The sequence below is a fragment of the Ahaetulla prasina genome, chromosome 4 (genome assembly GCF_028640845.1).
Source record: "Ahaetulla prasina isolate Xishuangbanna chromosome 4, ASM2864084v1, whole genome shotgun sequence".
In the NCBI taxonomy this organism is placed as follows: Eukaryota; Metazoa; Chordata; class Lepidosauria; order Squamata; family Colubridae; genus Ahaetulla; species Ahaetulla prasina.
Window position 1 is genome coordinate 35,789,269 of NC_080542.1, and position 18,075 is coordinate 35,807,343.

An 18,075-nucleotide genomic window follows, 5' to 3' on the forward strand; every position below is an offset into this window, starting at 1 on the left:
TTCACCAGATTACACCCCCCCCCAATTATTGATGTATTCAAAACAATTTAATAAAACGTGAATCACCACGTAAGAATCAAATTTAGAAAAAAGTATAATCTCCAAGCCTGTCAATAAAACGGGGTTTTTTTTGTGGAGGGCCCCTTGTTTAGATAGTTTCCCACCCGTAAAACAAACTGGAAAGGGGAACATTGTGCTACCGAATAGCGGAACAACCACCAGAAAAAAAGAAATCCAAGGTTTTGTTTTGTTTTGTTTTCTTTTTCCCCTAGGCTGCGTTTACTCCCCACAAGACAGGAAACGCACCGGCAGTAGAAAAGGTGGAGTTATTCGCTGGAGAGGACCGTGTGAGTCTTTGCCTAAATCCCACCTTGTCCAACTTTGTTGGCCAACGAGCGGCGGCGATTGCGCGAAGCCACGCCTCTAGCGTGGAGAAAATGCCTCCCGTTCGGTTTTCGTCCTGGGACCGAGTCGCCCGTCACGTAGTTGCGAGCGGGGCGTTAAGACTAAAGGTTGAGGAGTTGTTTGGCTGATCGACAATCCGCAAGCGGCTTTGACTTTCTCAGCCTGGGCGATGGCGGCGGGGACTTCCTCCTCCTGTTGGGTCGGGTTGCAGCAGCTCAAGTCCACCTTCCCTTTCCAATTGCAGTCCCGGAGGAACGGAGATGGAGAACGGGCAGGTAACGGGGGCGGGGGGCGGGGATGGGGGGCGGCGGTAAATCCTAGGCCTAAATATTGCTTTAAAAAGTACTGAATGGCTGAGAGAGAGGAGTGGGGGGAAGGGCAGTGGGGGGTTGGGGGGGTGTAGGGAAAGCACTGTGCAGGCATGCGTATATGTGCATAACGAGGCCGAAGTGAGTGGTTATACGGAAATAGGAAATAAACTGTACAGCATGGAAGGGGATCGCTAGGAGATTGGCATATTGATAGGAATGGTGGAGGGCAGGAGAGGCTGTGTTACGAGGGGAAGCCAGAAGGGGAGTGTCATGAAGTTCCGAATGTCACTGACAGAGGAGACATTGGTGAGGCAGGTCTTGTTGGACTGAATTTTGTGGGAGGGTGTTAAGCCCTTTGATGGAAATAGTCTGGAATTGAATAAGGAGTAAGCCCAGTTTACAGGTGACATAACTGTAAAGTGATCGGAAATTTGGAAAGAGCTCTGAATACATCTTTTTCCATTATGCGAACGGGCTGTAATAGAAATGACACATGGGACGCATGAGAAACTTTATCAAAGGGGAGAAATTGTAGAAGGTGCCTGAATTGACCGTATTCGTTCACATAAGATGGGTTTTTTTTGGTCCTACGGGAAAGCGTACTGAAAATGGGGGTGGCGGAATAAACGCATGCATTCGGAATCATCTGTATGTAAACACACTATGTCCATGGTGAAGTGGGACATTATATAATGTATTTTGGAGAAAGGTGACTGCTACTCGAATAGAACAATTAAAATAAAGATGGAATGGAAAGTGAACAGAAAATTTTGCGTACCAGGAGCTTTAGAGAGCTTCCGTTGCAGACTTTAGGTATACTGTACTAGTGATTAGAGGTAATGGCTTAAAAAACTATATATGGAAAGAAAATACAGTATCGGCTAAGTGTATAATACAGAAAAAGCACCTGCATATTAGATTGAGATGCTACAGATATATGGTGCTTTACTTGTTTGTGAAAACTGGGAATTTCTACATTTCTACAAGTTTCTGAAAGCAAATGGGGTTACGTGGCTCGCCAAAAGGTAGATGTCGAAAAGCCATGCTGAGATCAGTAAAAGAACTCTGGGGAGGGGCTGTGACTACGGAGCAATACTCTGGCACGAAATTGAGAAACAAATCTTTGGAAAATGGTATGGAAGCGATGGGGACTACATTTCTTTTAATGGAAAAACAGCAATAATGACTGGAAAAGTCCAATTAATTGAAAGTTAGGGGGAGAACTTAATGATGGCATGACAGTATAATTTTCATTGAAATATCTGGTATAGCTAAAGATAGCAGAGAATTTTACCAGGTGAGGTATAAATCATATTCATATGGCATTTTTTTACCCTATCTTAGTTGTTCTGATCTCATTTCACTGTAACAACACATTACATCATTTGTTGTAGTTTTCTTCCAGGTATCAGTTTTACTGAGAGTGTTGATTAAGTATGGCTGCATTTATTTGAGCTTAACGAGGAAAAAGAGCTAAGCATCTATGTATGTATGTATATAGTTGATCATCAGATAATCTCCAGTTTATGGATTAGACTGGGAAATTTAAAAAAATGTGGAAAAGATAATGGTGAACCATTCATTGCTGCTGGGTAAACAACATAGCATCTAGGTATGGTAAGTGGAATTGAGCTTAATTTGAGGAGATACTTCTATTTTTGCTCTATTACCAAGGATCTTGTAAAGACCATGTTAATTGTCTCCTCAGGGGATTTAATACTTGCATTAAGGAAGGAGTTTTTAACAAGTACATTTGCAACAATAAAAAAGCCTGAAAGTAGCTGCACAGTAGTATAAGTGGATGGCCAGCGGAAGTTAAGAAAAAAAGTGAAAGATTTGTTTGGCTGTGGAATCTCAGCCTTCCAGTTCTCATCCTCTAAATTCTTTCTTCTGCTCTGGACATTACTTCTACACTCACTTTTTTCCCTTTCTTGATTGCAGTCCTTTGTCAAAGGAGGAGATGCCTAGCTTATCTTTAACAAACTCCTTGAAGACTGAGTTTAAATTTGCCCTTGAGATTGCTTCACTTAAATGGTGAGGCTAGCCAAGTATTTTAATGTAAAGTAACTTAGAAATCCTGGAGCCAAATAAAACTTAAGTAGGTTTGTGCATAAGAATCTTCCAGAAATGCACTGAAGTGGGGGGGTAGCTACCAAACTACAAAAATAATTAATAGTTAATCATATGAGATGCTAAGGTCTATATGATTTCTAGTGACTGACACTGATAACTTTCAGTACATGGGCAGAGTAGGAGAACCTTGTGCAGGAGTGGATTTGCAAACAGCCTGTGGTAGGCTCCATTTTGGGGGGAACAGAGAAATTGGAATGTGAGTGTTGTGAACAGTCCCCATAATTTCTGCTTATAAGTTGCTCTGCCATTTTTATCTCACCTTTACTCCGGCTGGTATACTAAAAATCTAAAAAAGCTTGTGACTGCAGAAGAAACATCCATGCATTTTGCTTTCTCATGTAGCTTAATAGGTGTGAAGTGAGCTAGGACAGTGCAAAGCAACCTGCCTTCCTGGGTCAAGTTTGAACATGCAGTGAACATGGTCTTCTATTTTCTGGTCAAGTTCTGGCATCTAGCCTTCTGAATTCTAGTTTCTGTTCAGTTTTGGCAATTGACTAGGATGACTCTCTGCTGCTCCCCCAGTTCAAGGTGTCTTCCTGCTCCATCCTCCTCTCTATACACAGAATGATGTAAAAAGGTTTAAAAAGGGGGGGTTTTTTTGTGAGAAATTTAGCTTTCGTTTTCAGAAATACTCAGGCTTTGGTAACAGCACAGAATAAATAGAAACAGATCTAGCCATCTGGAAAAGAAAAAAAATGATAGGGACCTGAGTCCTAAGAAAGGTAGGTGTTATATTGTCACCCCTTCCCCACATACACACATACTGTGGCTATATTGCAATCACAAAATACTGTCCCATGAGGGAAAAACTGAAGTGAGAGTGTATGTTGATTTGAAACCTTACAGGATTTTTAATTGGCTATTGTTATTGTGACTATAATATTGTGATGTATATTAGTTGTATTGCTTTGGTGTAATTTTAACTGCTGTTTAGTCTTTATCTGCTATTTTTATTGTGTTGAACTACAGCCCAGTGAAAGGCATCCTAGAAATAACATGTTTCCTCCTTCTCTTTTTGACAAACAGATCCATGTGTAATGTTTGTATCTCTTCCAGTACAAGCGGCTTGACGTGCGGATGACAGCAGTTAGCTGACCTTAGCAGAGCTTGAAAAATATGTAGGGTAGGATCTAATTAATATTTGGATGGGAGACCACCAGGAAATCAGTTGTGGGGTATTCTGGGAAATTAAAATAACATCCCAGAAGAAAGCACTATGAAACTAGTTATGTATTATTGCAAAAAAAAGAAAAGAAAAGAAACCCTGCATAAACATACCTATGTCATCACCAACAGTCAAATTTGACTTCAGGGAATATTTAACTCTTTATTTCTGAATGGTGATGATGGTGCTGCCACATCTTCTTCTCCTCTGCTCTAAACACTCCTTTTTTGTTAATCTCCTGCAAATAATTCTCTGGTAGTTCCTTAGTTTAAATTTTAAAAAAACCCAATTAAAAAAAACAATGGTAGACACAAGCTATTATATATATTTAAAATATAAGTTTATTTTTACCCTGTATTGTTTCTACAATTTTAATTGTACTGGGAAATAAATTCTTTGCACATTGCTTTCTCACCAGCCAACACCACCTGAGTTTATTTTATTTATTTATTTTTGAGATCTGTTTTCTTCCATAAATAGCACACAAGGCTGAATTACAAATACCAAATATAAAATGGTCTCAATGATGACATGAGAAGTTTTCCCACTCTCATTGTGCAGTTTTCAGCCTCACAAATACATGTAGTCTTGTCCTTTGGCTGGGAGAGGGAAGTGCTGCTGGCTCCAGACAATTGGAAAGCTGAATCCTGTGAACCTGCCAGGTGCCTATCACCAGATGATAAGTACATCTTTTGCTGCCAACACTCACTCTCTTTTCCTGTGTAGAAATCAAAACAGCAGAGTGCTATATTTTGGCCAGATTATAGCAGCCTTTCTCTGTTAAGATTTAGTTGCCATTTAATCATAATGTTGCTACCCTACTTACCTTAGATGGTGCAGCATCCTTCCTTTCAACTGACATTTCATTATAGGTGAAGAGTTGATATAAGTTATTACATTGCTGATATTTCTTCACAGAAGGTTGATGAATATTCTTTAGGACAGTTACAGCAATAAGCCCAGGATAATATTTGTGCCTTCACTGTAGTTTGCTTGATGGAGAGGATAATTATAAATGTGTGGTAAGGGCAATTGTGAAGATTTGTTCCCTTTGATACATGGCATGGGAGGAACTAGTGCTCCTATTTGTCTGGGTTCTTTGCAGTACAAGATAGACTTTAATAGTAGTAAGTGTGTAGGTGATAGAGTTGAAAGAATTAGTTTGAGTTTGGAAGGTAGACCTACCTATTAAATTGCTATTTTAAATGAAGAGGTTTTTTTCCATATGTGGGATTAGCGCAGCACAATACAGATGCTAACTCCAATGACTAAGGAAAAGAACTGAGCCAGCTCTGCTATCTAGAGATGCTACTTTCATATGTTGCCCCATTTTTGTTAAAGCTGTGGTTTTTTTCACCTGAAATCTCACCTGCCAAACATGCATGTTGATCTCTTATCTGAAGAACTTACAATACCCTAGATAGTATAACTGTGTTTTATCACATTAACATAGTTTTCTAAATTTGCATAACAAAACCATAAAATAACTTTATTCACTGGTTTCACAGAATACTGATTGCTCATAGTTAAGTAACCATGTTGTAGCCTATATTTTATAATGTGTTATTCTTTCAGTCCTTTATATGGAGAGCAAGGCTGCTTTCTTATCTTATCAAATGGAAGATAATTGCAGAGGCACTTGGTGGTGGTAATTGCATCTTGCAGATGCTTTTGGAGTCTGAGAAACAAAAAAATGCACACAGTGCTGCTTAAGGAACCAATAAGGCTGCATGCTTGGATTTTTGGTACATCATCATTTTATAGTTAACGAAGATTTTATTTTCAGCGAGCAACTTGTTTTTCAGCGAGCAACTTGTTTTCCTGCCAGATTGAAAAATACATTGTTTAAATTGGCTAAAACTGGGGCTGTGCAAGATACCAGCTAATACTTTCTACCAACTGTGAAAACCACAAAAGCTAACAGACTTTGTGACTTTGGGCCAGTCACACACTCTCAGCCCAACCCACTGCACAGGGTTGTTGTGGGAAAAATAGAAGGAGGGAGGTATGTTGGATATGTTCACCAGCTTATTTGTAAAAAATAAATGCAGGATGCAAATAAATAATAGATAAACATCAGTGGTTAGGATTCTCCACAATCTTTTTCTGGTTCTAACACATGATCTGTTTACTACAGAAGAGATCTCACTATGGCTGCAGGAAAAAAGATAATATTGGAGAGGTGCTTTCAAACCCTGGGATGGAGGGGGGGGCGTCCTCAATCAGGGGGTGTTCCTTGCTCTATTTGTTGCCTATTTGACCTCATAGTTTTTGTTGTTTTTTATTTGCTCTTCACTGACAACCTGCATTCCTGGGAGCAAAAGATGGAAACTCTGGGTGGACTCTTATTATTTTCACAATTTATGAAAAAGCAAAAATTAATGATTCTTGCCTCATTTAAGAAAATAGGTTACGGAATAGAGTGAACTCTAGAATTAAAGAACTCAGCAAGTCAATGGCAGCAGTTTAACCGAGGCAGAGGAGGATTTCTACCACACTCCCTGGTTACAGCTTAGTTAGTCTATTCTTCAGGAACTTGCTGTGAAGCAGTAAGATGACTCATCGGGCCGTAGCTGGGGATTTTTCATTGGAAACTCTCTGCCAAATAGTTCCCTTGCTGCCTAGGTGCTGCTTGCTTGGAGAGAGTAAAACCTTTTGCTTTGGTTTGGAAAGTATAAGGCAGGTTGGCTCACTTTGGAGGTGGAGGGGCTGATAAATGGTGCTGACTGGGTGTAGTCTTGGCAACATGAAAATGTTTCAATGCTGAAGGACAAAATTCCACTCTACATCAGTGTGGGCAGGTAAAACAGAGTGAAGCTAATGGAATAGAAGCTTATATTGCAAACAAATATTTAACTATTCTCTTGTCATTAGCAGAGAGTAGCTTTAAGGCAAAAATAATAATGGTTCTGCAATATAACCTGGACTATTCTTGCGCTCGTATATGTAATAGAAGTATAGGTAATAGGACTTACATATCACTGGAATAGAGAACCAGATTTAGGAATAGGAATAATAGTTCTCTTCACAATTAACCGGCTACTGCATCTTCGTCTACTTATGCAAAGGCTTGTTATTGCTTGGTCGTTCTGAAATAAACCTGATCTCCCTCTGAGCTTCCACTATGTTCCCTGCCCCTTCCTATCTTTGGCTGCTGCTTGTGTTTTTCCTAGTGCACTTGTAGATCTTGTCAGCAACTAATCTAGTACTGTAGTATTCTTAGTGCTCTCCTTCAGGATTCCCCAAAAGACTCTTGGCCCTTTTGTACAGTTCATCTCCTCCCTTTCAGACTTTTCAACTGCTTGGCAGCTGACCAGCATGGGAGAGGTGAAGGGTGGCAATTTTCTGTACTGATGACTTCCATCAGGTGGGAGGCAGTAAGCCTGAGGTTCCCCCACTGCTGTGTGCTGTGGGGTTTCAGCTACCCAGCTTGGGAAGTCACTTGGTTGTGCCAAGGGGAGCTTTATGTTAGCTAGTGCTTGCAATACCCTATGGAATTCTGCTTGGTTCTCTTTTGAGCCTTTTCCTGTCATACAGAAAAAACAGAGGCTACAAAGCAGACCAGAGGAGAGCAGTATGGATGTTTTGTTTTGGTCTTAGAAAGGAGATGACCACGGTAGAGGCATCTTTGAGAGAGTGCTTCATTCAAAGTTTTGTCAAAACAGAATTTTCTTTTAATTTCCCCCCCCCCTACCCCTAACATATCCTTAATTTCACCTTCAGAGCAACTCCCTGTGCATTTGGACTAAGAGAGAGCAGCAGGCCCAGGTCAACTGGTGAATTTCCATAGCTGACTATGGATTTGAACCTCAATTTCAGTGGCCCTAGTCCAGCATCATAATCACTACATTGTGCTGACTCTGTTAACAATCTTTCTGGGCTATTCCTGCATTGTAATGCATCGCGGTTCCAAAAGAAGCCTGTAAACTTGACCTTGGAGCTGCAACAGATTCTGGAAGCTGAAAGAAACTTAGAGTTGTACTATAGAAAAAAATAGAAGTGTTGTGGTTTCCAGTATAAGTCGTAAGTCTTCAGTTGATGTTTTTAATCCTATTTTATAGCTCAAACATGAACTCTCATGGTAGTTGTTTTATTCTGCTTAATGGTTAAAAAGCGGGTATTAGTGTGTGGCTTATAGTTTCATATATTATGAAACTATGTAGGAGAACCATTTGCCCTTTCATATACTATACTTGGCAGCAGTTTCCCTTAGATTGCTAATAACTATGGTTGCTTATGTATTAGTGCTTCTGATCTGCTTAATATAGTTTTACTGAAACCATTTATACTGCTGCATGTTTATGACTTTTGGGTGGTTATAATATTTGCACCTTTTTTGTGATGATCACTATTATAACACTTCAGAATTGCAAGCCACAGTTATCTAAAGGTAGACCAAAAAAAGGAGCATTGTCGGATTATCCAAAAGTTGCAGACGGTATAGATGAAAAAAATATTCAGCAGGTTTTACTACTTCTTGTGGATGTTACTAATGGACTTTATGAAGATGGTTTCATTTGAGTGCAATTTAGCTAATAAATTTTACATGTAATATAAGATGTTATCTGAACCCAAATGTTCCATTACTTCGAGTTTTTTTCTTGTATCAACTTTGTTAATATTTGCAAAAGCATCAGTTCCTTCATGTTTTTGGTTTCCCTTGTTAGACAGGAAAGTATTTTTGTCTTAAAACAGACAAATTGATTATAAATGGATAGGCCCCAAAACTGAGTTTACACGTAGTGCCAAAAACTAAACTAAATCTGGAAGATTTAACTATGATGTATCGAACATTGCTTACCTAGCAGGGTTCTGCCAACATGTTGAGCCAAAAATAAACCCACAAGTTGTACAAAGACAATTTCTTTTCATCAGGGAGACAAAACTGAATGAAAGAGACAAACTTAAATATTTGCTGTGCTAGCAGGATAAATAGGGCAGGAGTGAAATATATTGGTAGTTGCAACTTAGGACTACAATTAGGGCTGGAATTACTTTCACTAAGTGACGCTATTGTAAAGGACAATACAGCATCACATGATCACAATCCCGACAGTCCCATTTGGTATTGTAACTCCAGACGTGCCACATGTCTGGAGGTGGTTAAATGGGAAGCAGAGTGCATCCTAGATAAGGAGCGTGGGAGTGCTACAAGGGGATGCGGAGGGGGAGCCCTGGGAAGTCCAGTTAAGCCGACACACAAATTGGGGTGCTGCTGGAGGATGTTAAGAGGAAGAGGATATGTGGGGGTAGATGGGTGGGGTTGTAGGCAAAGGGAGACCAGGGGAAGAGAATCCAGGATGCATACGTGCATTTTTGTAAGTGGAGGAAGGCTAGAAAAAGACTACACTGCCTAGCGTGGCCTCTACATCTCTCTGACCACATGAGATCATCTTATGAGAAAACCACCTTGCATGACCCGGGGAAGAAAGCCTCATATAGCCATATAGTTGCCTCATGGAGGGCTAGGCTGGACAAGCTTGGTTAGCAATGGAAAAATGATGATCAAGTTAGGATAGCAGGGACTGCGGAGAGGCCATGGGGGGAGAGAGAGGTGGGTGAGGAGAGTCGAAACATCCCTGTAAGTGCAGACAGGCGGTCAAGTGCACAAATTTTGATCTGGTGACTGCAGGGATGCTGCAATGGCCATAACTTCAGGGACCGGTCATAAGTCCCTTTGTTCAGTGCCACTGTAATTTGAAACCCTTAATGAATGAATGGTTATAAGTGGAGAACTACTTGTAGAAATGAATATTAGGAACAGCTTCTGTCTCGTGGGGTTTCAGATGTGTGATCAGCCTACAGAGTTTCGGGTAAATGCTGTGTTCTGATCCTCTTGTGTATCCTGAAGTCAGAGAAGCTGGAAAGGAATTATTGCCAGTGTTACTAAGAGTAGATGCAGTGAAATAGTTGGGGAAGATGGGGCACAAATTTTCACTCTCTTATGCTAATAATTTCTACATGCATGTAAAATAAAATAAGGGAATGGAGAAAGAAGAAGTCCCATATGGAGAAACAGATGTAAGGCAGCTACCAGACTGGTAGGTTGAGATAATAATAGTTTTTATTATCAAAATGTTCTTCTGCCTTGACTCCCTACATTTTCGACACAGCCCTGATTGGAGATGCTTAACTGGCATACAGAGCTTGGACTAATCCCAGAGAGTACAGCCAGGTGGGGCTGGTCTGGTCCTAGCCTAATGGACTAAATTGATAATAGAGCAGCCCTGTAAACAGGACACTCCACCCTGCCACTGCTTTTCTCACAAGCCATCTTTTTCTTCAAGTAGGCATTGTTTTGCAGCCTCGGGTATATTTTTAGGTAGTGCTGCTTTGATTGGGACAGGAAAGCGCTTCAGATCAGCTGCAGATCTGTTATCTTTCCAGTTCTGCTAGCAGTGTGAAGCCCCTATTTCCCAGATATCTACCACAAGCAGTTCCAATCATTGACATATTTGTCAGTCCTAAGCTACTGAGAAGGGGAACTGTGGATTTCTTCACTATGAAGAAAGATTGCCTTTGGGTCAGAATTTTTAAGTTGAAGAAGGAATGCTAGAAGCAAGGTTTAAATTCAGGCATATCCTACTGAACTTGAATGCATGTGCCTCAAATAGACCCTGATGTGAGGTCAACAGCCAGTCAGAAGAGGCCTTAAATAGCTGCTGAACTGTTGTGAGTTGAGCTCCGAACAGGAGCTGCCAGAGATCTTCTTGGCAGCAGACCAGGAGATCCCTGCTTTACTTAAGAGTGCATATTAATTTATGTGTAAATGAAAAGCAAACAAACCCCTGCCTGGGGCTTTTGTTGGCATTTTTTTTCTACTTAAATGCAGTAGCTGGGAGCCAGGAAATCTTGGCTTTACAGGTCCCTTATCAGAATCAGTGGGTGTCTGTGTGCAGATTTCCCCTCTGTAGGACATAGTTCATAATGGCCCATGTTACGTGAAAGCAGAATGCTGTCAGCTTTACTGATAGATGGATGAAGGCTTGTTAAGTGCTAATATAATTCATAAAATTAATGCAAAGAGGTTAACTCGGGAGGCAAACAGCTTTTTGAAAACAATTTGTCCTCGTAATTCATACTGGTGTCAGCTTTTTGTTATCTTCTCATAAATTTTGGGAGATTCAAAATGAAACAGAACAGAAAACCAAACAAAAAAACCCTTGGCTCTTTCCAATAAGGCTTTTAGATATAGGGTGAGAAAAAATGTGTATTGCAATAAAGCGTTCTCTTCTCAGGACAAAGAAATGTAGACATCACAATATTGTGTAGCTGGGCAATGCTACTAATATTTTTATTTTCAGAACTATGTGTTATTTTGTGTTTGAAATATTTAAAGAAGGGTGAACTTCTTAGTGAGTGGTAGTTCTGCAACATATAGAAAGCTGTAAGTTTCCTTTTGTCTTTTTCCTAAATAATGATTTGGGATAGCCAGATTTCCTATAGGTTCTTGCATCTTACTTCAACTTTCCCCAATCCTGCATTCTTTGTGATTAGAGTAGAGTAGCGTAGAGTAATGTAATAGAGTTGGAAGGGATCCTGAAGGTCTTCTAGTCCAACCCCCTATTCAAGCATGAAACCCTATAATTTCAGACAAACTGTTGTCCAATTCCTTCTTAAAAATCTCCGGGAGTATCCACAATTTCTGAAGGCAAATCATTCCACTGATTAATTGTCCTCACTGTCAGAAAATTTCTCATTTTTAGGTTGGATCTTTTCTTCATAAGTTGCATCCATTCCTTCTTGTCCTGCCTTCAGGGGCTTCCTATTATAATTACTGATTCAAGGAAAAGGGAGTTGTAGTCTTTGCACAGCTGCAAATCTCGTATCAGGAAAAATAGCTGAGAAATTCTTTAGCTTCCATAAAAATGTTGATGTCTCTAAAGGGAAATGGAATATTTTGCTGTGCATGACTGCTGATAAATGTGGCTGTAGCCTTTGGTACTACGAACAATGTATAAAATGGTCTTCCACTGATATTACTGAGGAAATAGTAATTTTTTTGAAAAACGTCTAAAGTTACTAGGTTTTGCAAAACAGTAATAAGGGAGGTGAGATAATCAGCAGGCCCAGCCTAAAAATAAGGGAGGAAATTGCATTCTTGTTGACTAGAGAAGCAGTTGGGAAATGAATATATTTAGATGCAATTAGATTTCTATCCCAAGGGCTGAGTGTTACCACAACTTGTCTCATATTTCATCTTCACTCCTCTGGGGAAGATTCAACAGAGAGAAGGCATGAGTTGCCCAAGGCCACCGGGTAAGCTAATTTATTGATACCTTCATACTCCAAGCCTTGAATTTGGATTGCTGGGCACAGGAAACTTTATTTGAATTATTTTACTTGTTTAACCTTTTACATAAACTTCATATTCAGTTTTTTGTCTCTGCTTGCTGTTGATGTATATTTTAAAAGGAGAAAATAGCCGTTTATATTGACTTACCCAAGTCTGGAAAAAGGGGAAAAAATGCTGCTGGCTGTTTTTGCTAAGATGTTATTTTCTCTGTCTTCTCACCCCACTGTTAGGTTTTTCTTTTTAAAAAAAATGTTGTTTCTGTTTTTTCATAAAACTAAAGCTTGCAACTTATAATGTTGGATTAAAGATATTTGGCTACAGAAAAACTAATAAAATCAATTTTTTAAAAAATAGTCAGCTAATACTGTGTCATTTGTTTCCGAAGAACCGTTTTTTTAAACCATACCTCTAAAGTGTGGGACACCCACTTTGGTTTTAATGGTTGTATATGTTTTTCCCCCACCCACATCACATTGTGCTGGGGAAGAGGGTATTTGCAACAGTGGTCTGGAGTGTGGGATGGAAAGCTATTTCTGACTGGCAGTGTAGGAAGCCTCAAGGTCTAGAATAATAATTGAGTCTAGATGTGAGAAGGAATGTGAAAGCAGCTGCTTGAAAGCACTTTGACAGAAGTACTGCTTGCTTGCATTTTGTAGCAAATCCATTCATTCTTTTTTTTCTTCTTCTTCTTGTTGTCTAGCTAGTGTTCCATGTGCTGCTGGTCCGGAAAAGGCCTCCCGGAGCAGACCTCCAAGAGCACAGCACACATCATCATTAGATACCATCCTTGGTTCATACCTTATGGGCCAGTGGCCTCGAGATGCCGAAGGACTTCCCATGTCACATATGAGTGACAAATCTACTCAGGTACTGGGTCTATCCTTCAGCTTACAGAAAGATCAATATGTAACAGAAAAGAGTGAAGAATTGGAAATCAAGAAAGCTAAATATTGTCTGTCTTTAAATTTGCTATCTAATTTGGCTCCTTAAAAATCAAAAATCATTGAAAAATCATTACGTGTTTCAGTGCAGACTTTCAGTCAGAATGCCTAATTTTAATTGAAAAGGCTCAAAGGAAGAGAGGTTGCAAATTCAAAAATCAACCTTTTGACCTTGTATCTTTAACCTTTCTACTTGTCCCTAATTTAGACACCACCCCTTCAATAGCTTCCAAATCCAGTACAATTCTATCTCCAGTCAGGCTATGTTCCACCTAGCCAAACACATGCGGTGCCAAGTTTTCCTTCATCTCGTAGTGATGATTGTCCCTGGTCATTGCTTGAGTTTCTAGTGTTCAGCTCTGCAGTATGTGTTACACAACTACAGAAATGTGGTTTCTGGCATGGGTTAGGTGTCCTAGGAACCCTAACTTTTAGCTGACATAAGAAATAAACATTGTAATCTACATGGCTAAAATTGTAAAGACATGCTTTGTGAAAAGTATGAAATCTAAAATGATATAGTTACTCAGTACTTACCATTCTTTATCTAATTTTGATAACTTATTCCCTGTCTTCCTTAATAGCCATACCTTTTGCAACAAAAGCAAGAATTTTTGGGACCTTTAAAAATAGATTATGAATTAGAACCGGCTTTATTGGTACATTATTTCTTAAATAAAATCAAGCCATAAAGGTTTGTACCATATTAAATTAGGTTACTCTTTAATATTTTACAATAAACTATATAATAATTAGATTAGTAGGCAAGCAAGCCAAATTGGCAAGCATCCTCAATTTGAATTTCAGAGTTAGGGGTAACAAACTTCTTTAACCCTAAGTTCCTTTTTTTTTTTTTTTTGCAGACCTCGGAGCTATTTTTGTTGCCTATCACTGAAAAGAAGTAGTATGCTGTCTTGCATTTTGAGATAGGAAACAGAAATAGTAATGATGCCTTGAAACATATTTAATTGTTTTTTTAAAATAATGAAAAAAACACATCAAGCCACTCCTCCTCCCTCAGAACCCTAGGAAGAAAAACTAATTGTACAAAACTATTTTGCTTGCTGGGATCCCTTGGCCTCTTGTCACCAAAAGATTATCCATTCATGGTCAACTAAAGTATATTGAATACTGTGGCTGAACTTATTTTCTTATGCTGATTCTCAGAGACCAAAGATTATGCATCTGATCGTTCAATGTGTCCTGTGCCCAAGTGCTAAGATGTGTAAGCGGTAATCGTTTTAGTTTGTTTTTCAAAATCCATGTCAGTATTCTACTATGTATTATGATATACTTGCAAAACTATTGTAAATCAGGATATGAAAGCAAGAGAATTATCACTCCATGCCCACCGAAAAGATATCATAGACATGTAAATTGATAATTATGCTATATATATGTTTTTCTGCATGGCTTTCACCCTCTGGAACATTGCCCCCTTGGAGATGAAACCTACCCCCAAACTCTTGGTCTTCCATAAGAGCCTCAAACCTGGCTCTGCCAGTGGGCCTGGGGCCCCAATGGTCGTTCGTTCCATGTTGGAGGTGGTTAGTGGACAAGGAAGAAGATCCCATCTCCACCCCATAGTTTTCTGATTTTTAATTTACCTAATTTTGGTTAATTTCATGTTTAAAAGTTTATACTTCTGTTTCATGAAGTTTGTAATCTGCCCAGAGTCATCGTTAGTGATATGGATGACATAAATTTAATAAATGAATACATCTAATAAACAAAAATTTGCAAAATGACTTATTTGCAGCAAATTCTCCCTTTATATGCTATATGATAAATAAAGCCACTATTGTATGGCGATCAGCTGCAACTAGGAATTATTATAATACATTTTTAAAAAATTAGGTAGAGATAATTGGGTTATTAGTTAGCTTTGGTTGAGCTGCAGTCATGGCAACAAGTCTTTGTTCTCAGATAACTTCCAAATCTATTGAGTTTTAACTTTTATAGTCTCCAGATAGCATTGCCCCTATTGATTGGGGATTTTTGAAATTGAAATCGAGCACTATTACAAGGCACCAGAATGTTATTTATTTACTAATACATTTTGCTCAACTATAGATGGCTAACATCTAAACAAAATATTGATAAAGAATAACTGTTGTTACATTACAATAATAACGTAATACAAGTAACTATGCTTCATCTGGACATTCTTTTCTAAGATCTCCGTTGCTTTACAAAAAAAAAAAAAGATGTAGAGAGGCCTCATATAGATTTCATGGGGCAGAATAATTCCATAGAAAGGTCAGCTGTGAAAGGGTCTTTTTTCTGCGTCCAATCCCCACCTTGGTCTGCCAAGAAGGAATTCAGTGTGTATCTTCATGGATGGATCCAACAGGATGGATCTTCTGGAATCCAGTACATAGCCTGGAACTAAGTTATGTAATGATCAATAGTTTAAATGAAGAAAGCTATTTCAGCCTTCTTCATATATAATACATTTTTCCTATGAGCAAAATAATGGTTTGACTGCATGCATACAACTCACACAATGAGTTGTAACGAAAAGGTTCCCATAAGATTCCTTTCTCTGCACATTTCGGAAATGCCGCATGTAGCTTGCTATCGTAATCATTCAAAATATTTTTAAACTTTGGGGATAAGACTTCTGAGTTATGCCTTTCCTGCAGATTATCTGTCTTTGTGGTTTTCAGAGTTGATTGCTTCTCAAAACAGTTTCCTCCTCTTTCCTTAATGTGGGAAGCTATTTGGACTGCTATTAGCATAATGTTTGAAATTTTCTATTCTGCCGTAGATAGTTGAACCTTCTGAATGGAATTCCCCTGTACCCATCGCTTCCTAACTAGATCTTTTATGTCTAAGAATATTTACCTAAGTAATAGAGCTATATTACTGCTTTCCTTCTCATCTTTCCTATACCTTCTCCTATTGGTATCTTATGATCATATTGTTTTGCTGTTTATATGTACGCTGGAAGTTTACGCACTGGAGCAAATTCCTTGTGTCCAATCACACTTGACCACTAAAGATTATTCTATTCTATTCTATTCTATTCTATTCTATTCTATTCTATTCTATTCTATTCTATTCTCTATCTCTATCTCCATTCTGTTTGAGAGTAGACACAGCTTGTGCCTTGCTGCCTGCTGAGACTGATGTGACAAGCAGTAAATCTATCACCCAAGTTAATTATCTTTACTGGTTTACTATTGGCATAACTGGAGCAGTTTGGACTGTTGGGCAGTCCCAATATTGTCTTTTTCAGTAGTTCCATAGTTAAATTCCATAGTTTATTATTTATTTGTTGCACTTATATGCTTCCTTCTCCCAAACTTTCATCATTTTATTCAAAAATAAAAAAACCAAAAATATTTTAAATCAGAAAGGATAAAACTTGTATGCCCATGAACCCCACCTCCAGGGATAACACTGTCTCCATCTTTGCAAGACAGAACAAGTAAGTCTTTGCAGCTTTCCTAAAGTCAAGGAGGGACCAAGATTTCTTAACACCCGGCAGGAAATTTACTGGACTTGTTGAATACAGTGACTTTATGTGATGCCTTTTAAAGTTATTATAGATTTTTGAGTTCCCAAAGCTCTAATCAATAAAACATTTTCTTTTCCCCTCCTACACCAGTTCTTAAGAAGGTAGAGCATTGCCTTTTGGCTCCTTCCTCTTAATAGGCTGCCTGATTTCAGGGTTGGGCAGAAAGAGGGTTGAAAGTAAGGTTGTCTCTTTCTTGCCAGTTTTACCAAACAGGTATTGAAACACACACATATGCAGTTGATTAGACAGAATGGGATAAACCCCCTTGCATCTTAAATAAACCACCAGGAGGAAAATTTATGTAATGTACTTGAAAGCAGATCTGCAGAATTTGATGCCCCAAGGCCAGCCAAGTTGCAGTTTCTAAACACTTCCTCATACTGGGAAGTAATAACATTTGTTAAAGTTATATTGTAAATTAATATTAAGGTTTGTGTGAGAACTGTACTTGCCAAGCACTGGAAAGAAGAAGGGATGACGACTATTGAAGAATGAATTTTAAAATTAACTGAATTAGCAGAAATGGCGATATCAACTGCTTTGATCAGAGATAATGGACTAGACAGCTTCATAGGAGACTGGAAACCGTTTGTGGACTTTCTATGTGCCAAAAAAAATAACAGATTGCTAACACAGGGATTTGAAGATTATGTAATGTTCAGCTTAACCTGTTATCTGTTCTTATGTGTGTTTGTGTTTGTGTATGTGTATATTTGTAAAAGGGGTTAATTTACTGTTTTTTCCTTTTTTTTAGCATACAGTCAGGGTAGATTCTATATGTTAACTATTAGATTTATATTTGGAGCACCTCTTTCTCTTTTTTTCTACAACAATTTTTGTTGTTGTTAGTTCTGGATGTATGCTTTTGTTTTGTTCGTTCGTTTTTCTGTTTTGTATTTTACCTTTTATGATAAAACAAAGAAATAGATACATAAATATTAAGGTTTATTTTCTGGCTCCATCCAGTACATTTTGAACATTGGATGTACTCAAAGGTCAAGTATGGATTTTAATACAGAAACAGTTTTGTACCCCATTATGCACTCTCCTACACCAGTTCAGCTAAGACTTCCGCCAGTTCAACTAAGATACATATTCCAGAAAAAATTTATATCGGTAGTGAAATAAGGCTGAACTGAACTGAGGTTGCTTCTTGAAGCCTTGGATAAACTCAGCATAGAGATACTGTTTTTGTTCTCAGACTTTTTTCCTCAAGGAAGCCTAGAGTAGAGGAATAGATGGGAAACTGGCTGTTCTTGAGGATTCCATCTTTGCATTCATAGAAACAGAAAAGTAAACTT

General features: G+C 38.6%; 1 protein-coding gene across 6 annotated transcripts in view; it reads left to right on the forward strand.

Annotated features, from left to right (window-relative positions):
* The first annotated feature begins 332 nt into the window (after window positions 1-332).
* Window positions 333-18,075, forward strand: part of FAM117A (family with sequence similarity 117 member A) — a 28,981-nt gene continuing 11,238 nt past the window's right edge. For 3 of the 6 annotated variants that reach the window (XM_058182040.1, XM_058182043.1, XM_058182042.1), the window contains exons 1-2: window positions 333-680; window positions 13,011-13,177. In XM_058182040.1, the coding sequence (XP_058038023.1) occupies window positions 575-680; window positions 13,011-13,177 (273 nt within the window). In that variant the 5' untranslated portion in view covers window positions 333-574. Of the gene's footprint in view, window positions 681-868; window positions 12,274-13,010; window positions 13,178-18,075 lie in introns of those variants that run through there. The other 3 variants (XM_058182045.1, XM_058182044.1, XM_058182041.1) reach the window with 2 other exon arrangements.